This window comes from Perkinsus marinus, assembly GCF_000006405.1.
Source record: "Perkinsus marinus ATCC 50983 genomic scaffold scf_1104296960350, whole genome shotgun sequence".
Lineage (NCBI taxonomy): Eukaryota > Perkinsozoa > Perkinsida > Perkinsidae > Perkinsus > Perkinsus marinus.
Genome location: NW_003206190.1, coordinates 1 through 12,973, shown reverse-complemented (window position 1 = coordinate 12,973; position 12,973 = coordinate 1). Strand labels below are relative to the sequence as shown.

Below are 12,973 nucleotides of genomic sequence, written 5' to 3'. Positions count from 1 at the left end.
GGGAGTTTCCTTATCAATTATCGAAATTTACGTACGAATTCGGGTAGAAGTTCGCAAAAAAAACAATCAAAATTTCCCAAAATTCCCTCAGAATTTTCATATTGTGTGGTTGACCATGTGCATTATTTCCCTAACTGCCCCAATACTGCTGAAAGTCTTACCCGCCGAGCACTTCATGCATTGGTCATCTCGGACCTCGGTACCAGGTGGACAATTCAAGCCGTATGCCGAGAGAGCGTTGCCGAGCAGGAGGATACATTTGACCCAAGGCATCGTATTCTATCGTATTCACTTTCCTAGAGCGCTTGGTTGTGATGCGGACTGTCGCGGGTAGCAGATCTTCTATGGCTTTCATTGATCCATCCCTGAGCGACTCGACTCACGACGCAAATCGTGACAAATGCGAAATCACTGTACAATATCAGCAGTTCCCATGTGGGCATTGCATAGGGACTCTTCCTTAACACAGCCTCCCTCCCAGGCCACCGAGACAATAGAAAGACGGAGTGATCAACTTCAGTGCCGCTTATAGTCGATAACAGGCTCGTATTATACTCATCAGATACCTCCTGAGTGTCATACTCGATTACGAGCAAGGAATAGCATGGAGAGTGTCGCCATAGACTGGGGTATACGGCAGAATACCTGCCAACAGTCTCCGTCCCGATTGTAATCGGTTCTTTGAGTTCTCACTAAGAGCGGTGTTTGTACGGAGCTGGGCAGTGCCGCCGTCGCATTAGCATCGCAAGGCTTGTATGATACGAATCAGTTGCAAGCTTTTGTCACAGGTGAGCGTCGACCAGGAAATCCGAAGCCAACGAAATCCTTTTTAAGGAAGGACAAGCGTTCGGGTTGTTTCGAGACTCAACCGATGACGAGTCTGATAGAAATCACTTCGCTAGCTCATGAGTCGACTAAGTCAAGGAAAGCGTTGGACTCTGAATTGACACAAGCAAGAGAAAGTGCCCAACTCTAGTTTGAGACATTGCGTAACATTAAGATGACATGGAGCAGCCAGGGAGGGAAGACTCCTGCTAGTCAGACCTCCTTGAAGGGGTGCAGCGCGTAATGAATAGACCAGGTGAAACCTCACTCGCTAGTGAGAAGATGAGAGTCTACTTCTACGCCTTGTCCCATCCAATGTGAACGCACAAGTTTGGCAGCTGCGTTAAACGCAGGCTTATCAGCATAGTAAGGAAAAGTACCTAATTTTCGCTAACGACATCATGTGCTCCGAGTCGCCGATCATGTATGGTTTGACTGTTGTCACGATTCGTATCCAAACGGGAAGGCGGAGCGAACAAGCCGACCCTGTCCGAGTGGTCGATGACTAGAGAAAAAGACAGTTTAAAATACAGCGGGTCTTTACTTTTCAGATTGTGGTCGATGGTGCACTCAGAACCGTAGCAGGAGGAAGGTAGCGCCTCACAGACCGAGACGGCATTGGACGGGTTGGGCGGATGAGTAGCCATACCACCACAGGAAGGACTAGGTAAAGAACAGCCAGGCCGTGTGAACAAGACAGAGCTAGTGATGTGAGACCTGCATATGCATGCATTTATTGTACTATGCCGCCTCAATCGTAGGTAGACACTCTCTGTCACTAACCTGAACAATGCGATGTAATTCCCGTGTCTCGAGTCCCGACTCCCGATATAATTCTCAGATTATGATTGCAAGCAGTCCCCATTGAAACAGTATAAAAGTAGGCATTTGTGGACATGTAGAGTGCATCCTACAAACCCCATTAAAAACGTTCCTCGTCGTAGCAGTGACGCATTATCCCCAAGTATCAACAGTAGAGCAGTGCGGTACCCGCACGTTGCCGGTCCATAGCATTTTTAGGTCAATTTGGTATACTAACCGCTTTTACAATAACATACTCATTTCTCTCCAGTTATTGTTTTCGATGCACTACCGAAATTTCCAAGGAATTATTTAGTCCACAACATACAAACTCATCTCAACGAAGTTATGCAGCAGGCCAACGCCCGTGGTCTCTTACGGACCATCGGACCTTTAACGGCCGGCCAGTGCGCACACGGAAGCTGCGTAATACGCTCGTATCGCTATACATAATAATGGCTAAACATTACGTCTCGAATGCGTTCCTGTTCACCACAGTATCGCACCCCAACAGGCCTACTTGCTAGCTCTCCATGTGAAGCACCACTATCTCCGCCTAGTCCTCTTGAATAGGTCGATAGCCGATGCAGAACGCGGCTGACCCTCTTCTTATCGACCTTCCGAGCCATCATCCGCGCCTCTACCGGGTCCATCCCATCCCACACCAAGGACCTCGCTATCGTCTCCTCGAGATCGCCGGTCCCGGAGGCAAGTTTGGAAGCCTCATCAGGGGAGGACCTCAGGGCCTCCATCCTCTGCTGCATTTCAGACACCCTAGCCCGCAGCTCTGGGAAGAAGGCTGACCGGCCGGTAATAACTTTGGATCGCGACTGGGCCACTTGGGCGTCTATGCGCAGACCGGCATCGGGGTCATCTAGTCTGAGCGCCTCTCTCTTTTTCTTAAGAGCCGCCTCAAGCTCCTCTACAGAGGCGAAACCACAACGCATATTGATACCATTCACAGGCGCTTTACGTCCCCCTTGGCTCGACGATAAGGTCCTGTTTGCTCGACTCGCCAGAGCGGAGCGAAGCCGATTATCCTCAATTTCACCAGAACCGTTTGGAATGGAGTCCCTGACTGTCGTGATTAGCTCGCCATCTTCATAATCTCGACTATCTCGTATCACATCCGACAACCCCATGTCGTCGTCTTCGTCTTTGCCGGGCCTCACTGAATAGGGTCGGACCGGGGGAGGAATAACACCTCTTAGGCGGGAGGGCTCTTCAGTACTGCCTTTCCCCTGATCGCCGCCAAACTCCTCCCCCTCCTCAGACTCGTTCAGTTTGTTCCCTTGATCTGGGCTACGACTCCACTTCAAGCGGGGCGACTCGTACTCTGTCACGGAGTAGCTCAGCGAGGCCACCTCCTCCTCCTCCCCATCGCCCTTAGAGGGGTCGTCTGCTACCGAGTCAGACGACACGAGAGAAGATACCGAAGTGGGACGAGTTATAGAGGGACCAGCATCCACCACACTCCGAGGAGAGGAGCCGGTCGGGGCGGGGCTGTCCTCTAGTATGGACTCTGTCGAGGGTCCCTTGTCCTGCCCATCAGCAGGAGGTGAACTCACTCTACGTCCCTCTAGTTCGGCTAACGAGTGCAGTAAATGCACTCGCCTCACACGAGTGACCAGAATGTCTAAAGGCAGGCAGGCATGAGTCGACCAAAGCCAACTTCTACCTGTCCTAGAGGGCGCCACCACTGCAACAGCCCTGAGGAAGGCCCCTCCAGCTGAGCAATGAAAGCGTCCAGCCTTGAGCAAGGAGCCTAGCCTGAGATAGGCTGTCGCGTACAAGTCGATCCATTCCATAGGGAAGTCAGATCTGAACCAGCGAGGGTCTCCAACTGTCCTGTCAATATCAAAACCCACTCAGACGCTGTCGAGGCGACCACGAGGCTCTCCTGAGGGTCTAGCTTGCGAAGGAGTTGCGTGTAACCATCTTCAAGTAACCTAAATCCTTTTGCCTGAATCGCGACAATTCCTATTAGGACATCGCCGCTCCGTCTGACCTCAGCCGCGGCCCCCTCGTCCCCTTCAAGGCCCAAGTATTCATAGAGAGCATCGCCGAGGTCTGAGTCCTCTTCCAAGTCCACCTCGAAGTCAACAGCGAGCTCTCCTACTAGTGTTGGCTTCACCTTGGCGCTCTCGTCAGCGACACCTATGATCGATTTAGGCAAGATTCTGGTGAGTGACTGTAGACTACGTCGTAGGAATTTGAGTAACCATGCATGGTCTTGATGGCGTCCAAGAATGCACGGCGCGGCCCAAGCCACGAAGGCAAAGAACAACACCTAGCTAGATGGGGCATGCAGGGTCTGTGAACCAGTGCTGACTCGTACAGCTTTCTTCCGACTGCTAGCTCCCACCAGGGCCCTTCCTATCCTCATTTTTGTTGAGACGAAGCGACTCACCTAGGAGCAGACACCTGTGGCGGGCAGGTCGTGGAAAGTGAATACAGTGATGGTGCTGAGCGTGCGATGGATGTATCGGAACTTGGTCACGGCAGAGTCGGGCCCATGGGGGATGGGGAGCTCTCGATCGAGAAGCCTATGCGAGAGGCTCCGTCCTGAGGAGGTGAGTTGTTGTTGATGATGGTGTTGAGGTCACCAGCAGCGGCAAGGAGGCGTTGAGTGGTCCTTTCTTTTGGACCAGGGAAGGGAGCCTTTGTCGGCTTTATCGTGATAGACGGCGAAATAAGCTCCGCGATATCTAGCCGGGCTAGGTGGTCGAATGATGCTGTTGTCATCGTTACGGTGGCGTCGCTGCAAACTGAAATTGACAACGTAGTGGTAGTGGCTTTAACCAATTGCAGGAAGATAGAAGACGTAGTAAACATGAATGCGCACAGAGCAGCAAGGCAGAGGGACTTGTCGCAACGATTTCGATGAGGGCCCAGGTGAAGTAACTCCATGCAAATGTTGTTGGCAACACGGGTGTATTATTGTTCATCAGAGTTGTGGTTCCGAATTGATATAATAGTGAATCCAATCATGTTAATGGCACTACCTCATCACGTTTTCGATTGAAGGCTTTTCGTCCTTTGTGTTCTGGAGCTGATTCAAATTGCATGTTCGTACGCAAATACAAACTGGGCTTAGTTTTTTTCGGCTCAATGTAGGCTGTGGGAATCGAACCTGGGTCGCTTGATGCAGCTTGGGCCCTCGCAAACGCTTTTCGTCACAATATTCTACGTTTCGCTTCAGCGTTTGGAGCTGGTGGCATAGCCCTCACTAGGAGTTGTTTGTTACCGCCCTATAGTTGTCGATGCCTCAGCTTGAGAAGGCCTCGGAGGCGGCCACAACAGCATCATCACTGCTGCCAGAGTACCCCAAGGGTGAGTCGCCAACCTCCGAGGCAGGGATGGTATCTTGCTGGTCTTCCAGGTGCGCAAGTTTGGATACGAGATGATGAGCTTGTATGGAGGGGATGTGAAATACAAAGTACTGTTGGTGAGGAGTTCATCGTGAAGTGGTCTGATGATGACACCGAATCGAGGATTCCCAGACGGCAGGAGGTAGGCTTACTGCCACCTTCTGGGGGTACCTTTTCACCTGCTGCCAGTTCCATCTTCGTAATAAGGATGTGTTCTCATGGGAGGGCCTGGTGGTCCTGGATGACCTTACCCAACTACAACATCTGCATGAGCCGGCTCTACTCCATGCCCTACAAATTCGCTTCGACACGGACAAGATATATACATTCACTGGTGGGTATTTTTCATGGGGGGTCGACCCTTTATCCCCGAGCTCAGGTCCTATTCTTATCGCGATGAATCCTTTTAAGCGTATACCTGGTCTATACGACATCGACCGACTCGAACGAGTCCTGCGGGATCCTGCTTGTGCCAGCGAGCCGCATGTGTTTGCGGTCTCCAACTATGCATTCAGAGGGCTGTGTGATACCGAGACGCCTCAGACGGTGCTTATCTCGGGGGAGTCGGGTAATACGATAAAGCGGAGGAGGAGGAGGGGAGGATGTGCTCAGGCGCTGGCAAAACTGAAACCACAAAGTTCGTGATGAAATTCCTGGCGTTGGCTGGCGCTGGGGACAAGGGAGTTTCTAATGTCGAGAAAAAGGTCTTGGAGAGCAACCCGGTCCTCGAGGCGTTCGGAAACGCCAGGACTTTGAGAAATGACAACTCCTCTCGGTAGGCTGACTTGCGGCTGTTGTTGCTATTGGAAGGAGTGGCTTCGGTCAGATTTGGTAAGTTCATCCAACTTCAATTCAAGGATGAATCTCGTCATCGTCATCATCACCATCACGCCTTCCACGGCCCTAGGGGAAGCACAGCTGCATATCTCCGTCGAGAATTGGAGGCATCGGAGTTCACCAACTCGTACAGGCTGGCGGGCGCGAAGACGCAGACTTATTTGCTTGAAAAGGTGAGGGACGTCTGGTGGTGTTGGTGGGGCGAAAGTGTCTCAGGTGAGGGTCTGTGACCAGCAGGAAGGGGAAAGGAATTACCACATTTTTTACCAATGCGCGGCTGCAGCAATGGCGATCGCTGGCTCGGTGAGGAGTGGAGGAGTTGGTGCTGTGATGGGGAAGTTGCTGGTCTTGTCAGAGACAGTATGATTTCCCCCAGTACCTCGAGGAGGCCCCTTGCGAGGCCAAGATAGACCTTACAGGCTTTAGTGATGTGTCTACTTTTAACTACCTCACGAAGTCGAGCACGTTGGTGTTGGACGATGTGGATGATGTAGAGCAATTTGAAGTCACTGGTAATGCACTCGGGGGAAGGGTCCATAAGGGAATGTATCGTCTCGACTGGGGTCCACTGAGACGATAGTAAAGGGTGTAGGGCGTTGCTAGAGGACCTGGTCTCATGTTGTGATTGCTTTCAGTTCGAGCAATGCTGACTGTGGGCATTTCGGTCGGGGAGATCAACTCTATTATGAACATCATCGCTGCAGTCCTCAGGCTTGGCAATGTGATAGTTACCGTCCCAGAGTAGTAGGTGGTTGACTCTGGTTGTTGGTAGATAAGGTTCCGACCTCCCAATGGGGACAGTGATGCATCGGAGTTGGACCCAGCAAGCGAGAAGGATTTCCTCTTGCTGATGAGCCTCTTGGGCTTGGACGATGCTGAAGCCTTCATTAGGGCTCTCACGACCAAGACCATCACTACTCGTATGGAGGTGTACCATACGCCGGTCAGTGTTCACACTGTAAGGAAGGCTTGTGAGGAACGGTTGTTGAGGTTGTTGTTGGTGGTGGTGGCAGGCGGTAGAGTCTTGTGACTCGTTGGCTAGGCAGCTGTATGGGCTACTCTTCCTGAGGGTGGTCTCTCGTACGAACGACTCTATTGGTAATATGGGGAACCATTCAGCTTTGAGAAATAACGTGCTCTAGGATTTGATAACACTGGGGGGAATGAACGTAAAGTGATGACATTTACATGGGAAACTCATCGAAGAATGTTTCGGACCATGTGGAGAACTAAAAATGAGTTCTCCTCGCGAACAGTATAGGTTTGTGAATGATTCCTTGGGCGTGTCATTGTGATTGTTATGTGGGATAATAGAAGGTGGTGACTCGTGGTGACACTGGAGTGCTCGTCGTGGGGTTGGAGGGTGAGTGTCCTTATGTAGGTTACGATCCCAAGGCAAACCTTTTCTGTGGAGTTTTGGATATTTTCGGTTTTGAGTGCTTCAAACAGAACTCATTCGAGCAGTTATGCATCAACTACACCAACGAGAGGCTACAGCAGTTCTTCAACAATTTCATTTTCAAGATGGAGGTAACAGCATAAGGGAGATCATTTAGTGACAGTTCTGGAAATTATTATTTTTCTGACAGGAGCAACTTTATGCTGAGGAGGGCATCGCGTGGGATCCTCTGGACTTCCCCGACAACCAGGACGCTGTGGACCTCCTAGCAGACTCTCGAATGGGTATCTTCTCGTTACTTGATGAGGAGTGTGTTATACCCGGCGGGTCCGATAAGAACTTCTGTTCGAAGCTGTGTCATCGGTATAAGGAGCATCGGAGGTGGGCTTGCTGTAGTGATGGGGGGGAGGGGTAGGTGGTCGTTGTAGGTTCGATATTGTTAAGACTAGACAGGATTGCTTTGTGGTAAATCACTTTGCGGGGCCGGTGGAATATGACACTGAGGGCTTCATGGATAAGAATAAGGACCAGGTACTGGGGATGGTGACACGGCGCACCTGGGTGTCACCATGATGACCTTAGATGTCGTATTCGTTGTTTAAAGTGATGAAGGGGTCTTCATCGGATTACGTGTCAACGCTATTTACGGAATATGAGGATACGAAATTCCAAGATCCTGATTCGGCCCCCAGCGGAAAGTCTAAAAAGAAGCTAACGACGATCAGTGGGGAGTTCAAGCAGCAACTGAACGAGTTGATGGTAGTACTCTGGAGGGCCTATTTCGGCTGCTTGTTGTTGTTGATGTTGCTGGTCTTGTTGTTGCTGGTCTTGTTGTTGTTGTTGTTGATGATGATGATGATGATGATGATGATGATGATGATGATGATGATGATGATGATTTTCAGGAGACGGTGAGGGAGACGGAGCCCCACTTCATTCGGTGTATCAAGCCTAACCCGATGAACCTTCCGGATGTCTACGACCGCCCCAGTGTTTGTGAACAACTCAGATATGGCGGTGTGCTACAGGTGCTGAGAGGAAGGGATAGGAGATGACGTGTCGTTGGTCTCTCGTAGAGGAGACTCTTATGTGTGTGTAGGCTATCCAAGTGTCTCGAGCGGGTTACCCTGTACGGATCTCCCATGAGGATTGCTGGCTCGACTACATGCAGCTGGTGAAGGGTGAGTCCTTAGGGCAGCATTATTGTGGAGGAGAGTATGGCTTTCAGGCAACTTGGCGGAGTATTCAGCCGAGGAGGACATGTCGAAACGGTGCCTTAAGTTGCTCACGACGGTGTCTACGGTAGGAGGGGGTGGAGGGATGTCTTGGGAGTCTGTGTGGTCTTTGTCAGTCCTTGGGTATAGAAGAGGGCCTGTGGGAGGTGGGGAAGACGTTGGTGTTCTTCAAACAGAAGGCATTCGATGCCCTACAGGTTGGTTCTGATGCGAGCTCTGGTCTAGGGTGTATTCTCAGAATGCTCGTATGCATCTGCGTGCGGAGGCGGCCACAAGGATCCAGGCTCAGTGGAGAGGGCTGAGGACTCGGGCGTGGTATGGATTTGCGATAATATGTTTGGTGAAGATGCAGGCCCTCGTACGGGGCAAGATGGCTAGGATACGCGTGGCCAACATCAGGCGGGAAGTCGCTGCTGTTAGGATCCAAAGCTGGTCGGTGTGGTTACCATTGTGATGGTGATGATAGGGTTGTGACAGGTGGCGTATGGAGAAGCAGAGAATTGCGTATGAGGATACACTACGGAAGGTCATCTTCATTCAAGCGGTTCAGCGTGGACGGATGGCCCGAGTGTTTGCTAAGGAGGTAGGGAGAGGGAGGAGGTGGAGGAGGAGGAGGTTTTCGTCTGTGTCAGTATCGCATTAATACAGCAGCAGCAAGGATCCAAGCAGCGTGGAAGGGCTGGCATGTTCGTCGGCAATACTGTGCCCTTCGTGGTAGTGCCTTGGCGGCCCAGAGGCAGTTCCGGATGAGGGCGGCTAAGATGCAGTTGAGGCGGCTCAAGCAGGAAGCGAAGGTGGTTGAGTGGAGGGGTAGGGCGGCTGTTGAGATCAACACTGTTATTGTTAGGAAGTGGGATCGTTGTTGGCCAAGTATCAGAATGCTCAGGCTGAGGTTACTATGGTGAAGAGGAAGCTGGCAGAGACTGAGGCCTTGCTGCTGCAGTCGAAGAGTGAGAACCAGCAGTTGAAGGTTGGCAGAGAGGTAGGTGCAGTGCTGGGGGGTATGTTCGCTGTCCTCAGCTGAGCACAGGAATCTCCTCGTCAAGTATAGGAGTTTGTAGGCGAATTCGGGGTAGAAGTGTACGGAAACCGACCGGAATTTCCCAAAAATTTCCTCGGAATTTTCACACATGTAGTTGACCATGTGCGAATTCCCCACAGTGATAGGGTGTATTGGTTTTGGGGGTGTCAGACTTTGAGCCAACGAATAGTCGTGTTGGAGGGGCAGCTGGATGCAGCGGTTAAGAAACATGAGGAGGAGATGGAACAGTTGGCATCGCAGCATACTGATGAGTTGGCAGCAGTTGGAGGTGAGAATTGCGGGGTGCCGGGATCGAACCTGGGATCTGTCCATCTTGCAGGTGCTGCTGCCTTGGTGGGAGGGGCTGTGGCTGGTGGGGCTGCTCTATCGATGTCGGCGAGTGGCGGTCCTAATGCTACCGTTGCGGGGGGCGCTGCTACGTTGTCGAGGGTATCGTCACCACGCGTGTCACCAACGACGAGCATCTCTAGTCCGACCATGTCTGCGGTAGGGGCGTTATGAACGAACTGTGTTTATGGTGGATCCTTGTGGGGTTCCTGTCAGGCTGGGCTGGAGACGGCTACTGTGGCAAGCGGCGTGGAGGCAGCTTCGGTGGTACGGCTGAGGCAGTCGTTGGTGGATGCCAATTTGAAGAGTGAGGGGTTGGAGAGTGAGAATGAGAGGTTGAAACAGGAGCTAGCTCGGGTCAACAAGGAGAGGGAGGTGAGAGATTTTCTCATGCGGAAGGTCGTGGGTTCGATCCCTGGAGGGTGGTATGTTTTTTTCAGGAGTCGGAGGCTAAGTACCAGACCATGTTGAAGAACACAGTCTACCAGTCCCAGGCGAGCACCCACCAGGGCCCGGCCCAATCACGAGCCGTATCGGATGCTACGGGTCTGGGCGCGCGCAATGTTGATATCCAGCTGGTCGGACCCCAGGGAGTGGTAAGTGAGGGCAGCAGCGTATGATGTATACCAAGGTGTTGTTCCTATGTAGGGGAAGTCGCCGCTATTGGCCGGCCTTATCCAGCAGCTGGACCCCAGCAAGATGGCGGAGTTTGAGAGGAATCGTTCGAACTTGATGGCACATTATCAGCTCCAATTCAAAGACAGCGGCGGTCGGGAAAGGTGGGGGCGTCAGGAGGAGGATGAGGTGTTCAGTTGTTTTGAGTGTAGGGTCCTGAAGGTGTTGGACTGCAACGGCAACAAGAGGGCCCAGCATTTGGTCAGGGAGTGGTTTGCTCGATCGCGTTGGGTGAGTAGAGGAAGGTGTGGTATGGTATTAATAGTGTTGATGCTGTACAGGTTATTTGTGTTTATGACATGAGCTCGAAGGATTCATTGAGGCAGGCGTTGGAACTGATGAAGGAGGGGGGACGAATGGGCGCTAATGTGAGAATATCTTTTGTGCATGCGTGCTGAAGTAGATTTTCTTCATAGTGCGGTGAGAAGGAATTTACACTTGTGTTCGGGTGTACGCCGCGGTGTGAATCGTCTATAGCAAAGAAATTGGAGAAAAACTCCTTCTTCGAATTGATGTGCCTCGCCATGAGTTTCCTGCTGGGAGTCAGAAGTATAGTGGTAGTTGGAATAAGACGAGAGTTTTCCAGCTTGTGGTCTGGGAGTCTGGTGGGGAACACTTATACGTGGGGGCAAATTTGGCGGCCATCCAGACGATGTCACTATTTTTGTTCGAATGGTTGTTGACCAGGTTCTCCTGTTTGGGAATCTCCAGTCAGTTCAAGCTGGCAAGGCAACCGCCCAGGTTGATGTGATGAAGGCTAAGGATGCGGCCGCTAGTGCCAATGCATTAGCAGTTGAGGGCAATAGGCTTATGGATGCGGTAAGGGTTAGTGTAGAGTAGAGGGTAGCTAGGTAGAGGAGGCAGGTGCGACTCATTCTGAGCGACCTCGATGCCAACAGATTTGCTGCGGCTTCTGCGTCTCCACAGGCGGGCAGTGGAAAGGAAGCTGTGGTGAGTGGTGGAGGATTTGATTATTTGTCTTTGGCTTCAATCTGTTTGTTATTGTAGGTGTCCACGACAGGATCATCAGCATCGTCGTCCTCGGTAGCAGTAGCAGCAGCAGAAGGAGGAGCAACACCGTCGAGCCGCGCGCTCCGTGCGGACTCCCATGCAAGTTCTCATACACTTAGTGGGGCTTTGGAGACCTTCAAGGGCTGGTTTAAGGGCTCAGGTAGGGCCTTGGGTGGGTAGTGGTCTTGGTTGATGATGATGGTTTATGAAGGATAGTGATGTCAGGATCGTTGTCATTGCTAGGGCCATGGCCAAGGCTGGACCCTAAGCATGTGATTCGGGCAGGTTGGAGGCCCTATTGCTCGGTTGTGTTGATGTGAATGAATACTCCTAGTAAACGTACAAACCCTTAGTGGTAGCAGTAGTGGTGTATTAATATCGATCTTACTCCATTATTGGTGTTTTCGCGAACAAGAATCGTTATTGTTTGTTCCTTATGGTTCCTCATCGTTATTGCTATTAATTTGATGCGTTGTTGTCAATGGGCGTCATCGTTCGTGATCAGATAATAAAGTTCGCCGATCCAATGGGGTGCTGAAGGCCTCTTTACGTGGCAATAAGACTATGAGGGAGCGAGGTGGACCCAATAAGGACCCTGCAGTAGCGGACATTCGCCCTGTACAGGAAATACAGGTGAATTGATGATAAGCCTCCAGCCTGCCATGTGTTTTTCAGGACTCGGAAACTGCTGTGACGTGCATTGCATTTGGGCAGGAGAAGCTCCATCGCTCACACATTCTTCTGGCAGCAGCCTCTAAGGATGGTAGGGGTCGGCTGGACCGTCGGCGTCCGCGTTACCGAGGCGTCTTTGATTACGACACGACTGATGATAGTCGCCTCGATGAGAGCTCTTTTATATAGATTTTTACTGTCGTATTTGTTGTTATCGCGTCGTCGAAGGTACGGTTGTTGTTTATCGATGCTACCGTACTGAGATGGAGCTGGCCCGTCTGGACCCGTCTGATTTCCCTAATGACGATGCCTCTGAGGCTCGGCAAGAGGCGGCTCCGGGGGCAAAAGTCGTTCTCCATTCGAGACTGGTAGGATGCCTTTTTGCTATTCATTGGCTGTTGTATAAAGTTCAGTTGAAAGTTTTGTAGAGATGTATTAAAACTGTTGTTAAGTGCGTTGTTTCGATGCGTTGTTGGTGTTCAGGTTGGTCACAGTAGGGCGATCACTTCGATGTTCTTCAACCTTTTGGAGGATACCATAGTAACCACTAGTATCGACAAGTCAGTGCGCTTCTGGATGGTAGACACAGGAGAAATGCTCAAGGTTAGCTGAATTGAAACTAGCGTGTGTTATTGACCGAATCGTCGCTCAGGTTTTCACCGATAGTTCACCAGTGCCAGTGGCATGCTTTCTCCCTTTTAACCCACAAGTGTTTGTAGCCGCAAACTCTAATGCGGTGCTTCGGTTGGTAAGTGAGGTGGCTAGAGATGCTAGAGGG

The 12,973-nt window shown here is 51.3% G+C and overlaps 2 protein-coding genes across 2 annotated transcripts; one reads left to right on the top strand and one right to left on the bottom strand.

The window, feature by feature from the left end:
* Positions 1-2,019: 2,019 nt before the first annotated feature.
* Pmar_PMAR013216 (hypothetical protein) lies at positions 2,020-3,933 on the bottom strand (the record flags this gene model as incomplete). Its single annotated transcript, XM_002772833.1, has 6 exons — positions 2,020-2,048; positions 2,147-3,262; positions 3,305-3,447; positions 3,495-3,589; positions 3,635-3,783; positions 3,849-3,933. The coding sequence occupies 6 exons, from the start codon at positions 3,931-3,933 to the stop codon at positions 2,020-2,022; spliced, it is 1,617 nt and encodes a 538-aa protein (XP_002772879.1).
* A 956-nt stretch (positions 3,934-4,889) lies between these two features.
* Positions 4,890-12,943, top strand: Pmar_PMAR013215 (conserved hypothetical protein; the record flags this gene model as incomplete). Its single annotated transcript, XM_002772832.1, has 37 exons — positions 4,890-4,959; positions 5,009-5,139; positions 5,187-5,331; positions 5,377-5,565; positions 5,610-5,772; positions 5,824-6,007; positions 6,051-6,137; positions 6,190-6,346; positions 6,470-6,578; positions 6,636-6,792; positions 6,848-6,932; positions 7,216-7,364; positions 7,424-7,614; positions 7,662-7,764; positions 7,816-7,992; positions 8,139-8,261; positions 8,333-8,414; positions 8,462-8,535; positions 8,585-8,665; positions 8,707-8,900; positions 8,946-9,051; positions 9,101-9,262; positions 9,316-9,450; positions 9,661-9,996; positions 10,054-10,212; positions 10,278-10,433; positions 10,486-10,616; positions 10,665-10,743; positions 10,794-10,880; positions 11,200-11,331; positions 11,377-11,463; positions 11,521-11,683; positions 12,029-12,156; positions 12,199-12,286; positions 12,424-12,563; positions 12,679-12,798; positions 12,848-12,943. Coding segments are annotated over 37 exons (4,956 nt in total), but the record flags the coding sequence as incomplete, so codon positions are not given.
* Positions 12,944-12,973: the final 30 nt, after the last annotated feature.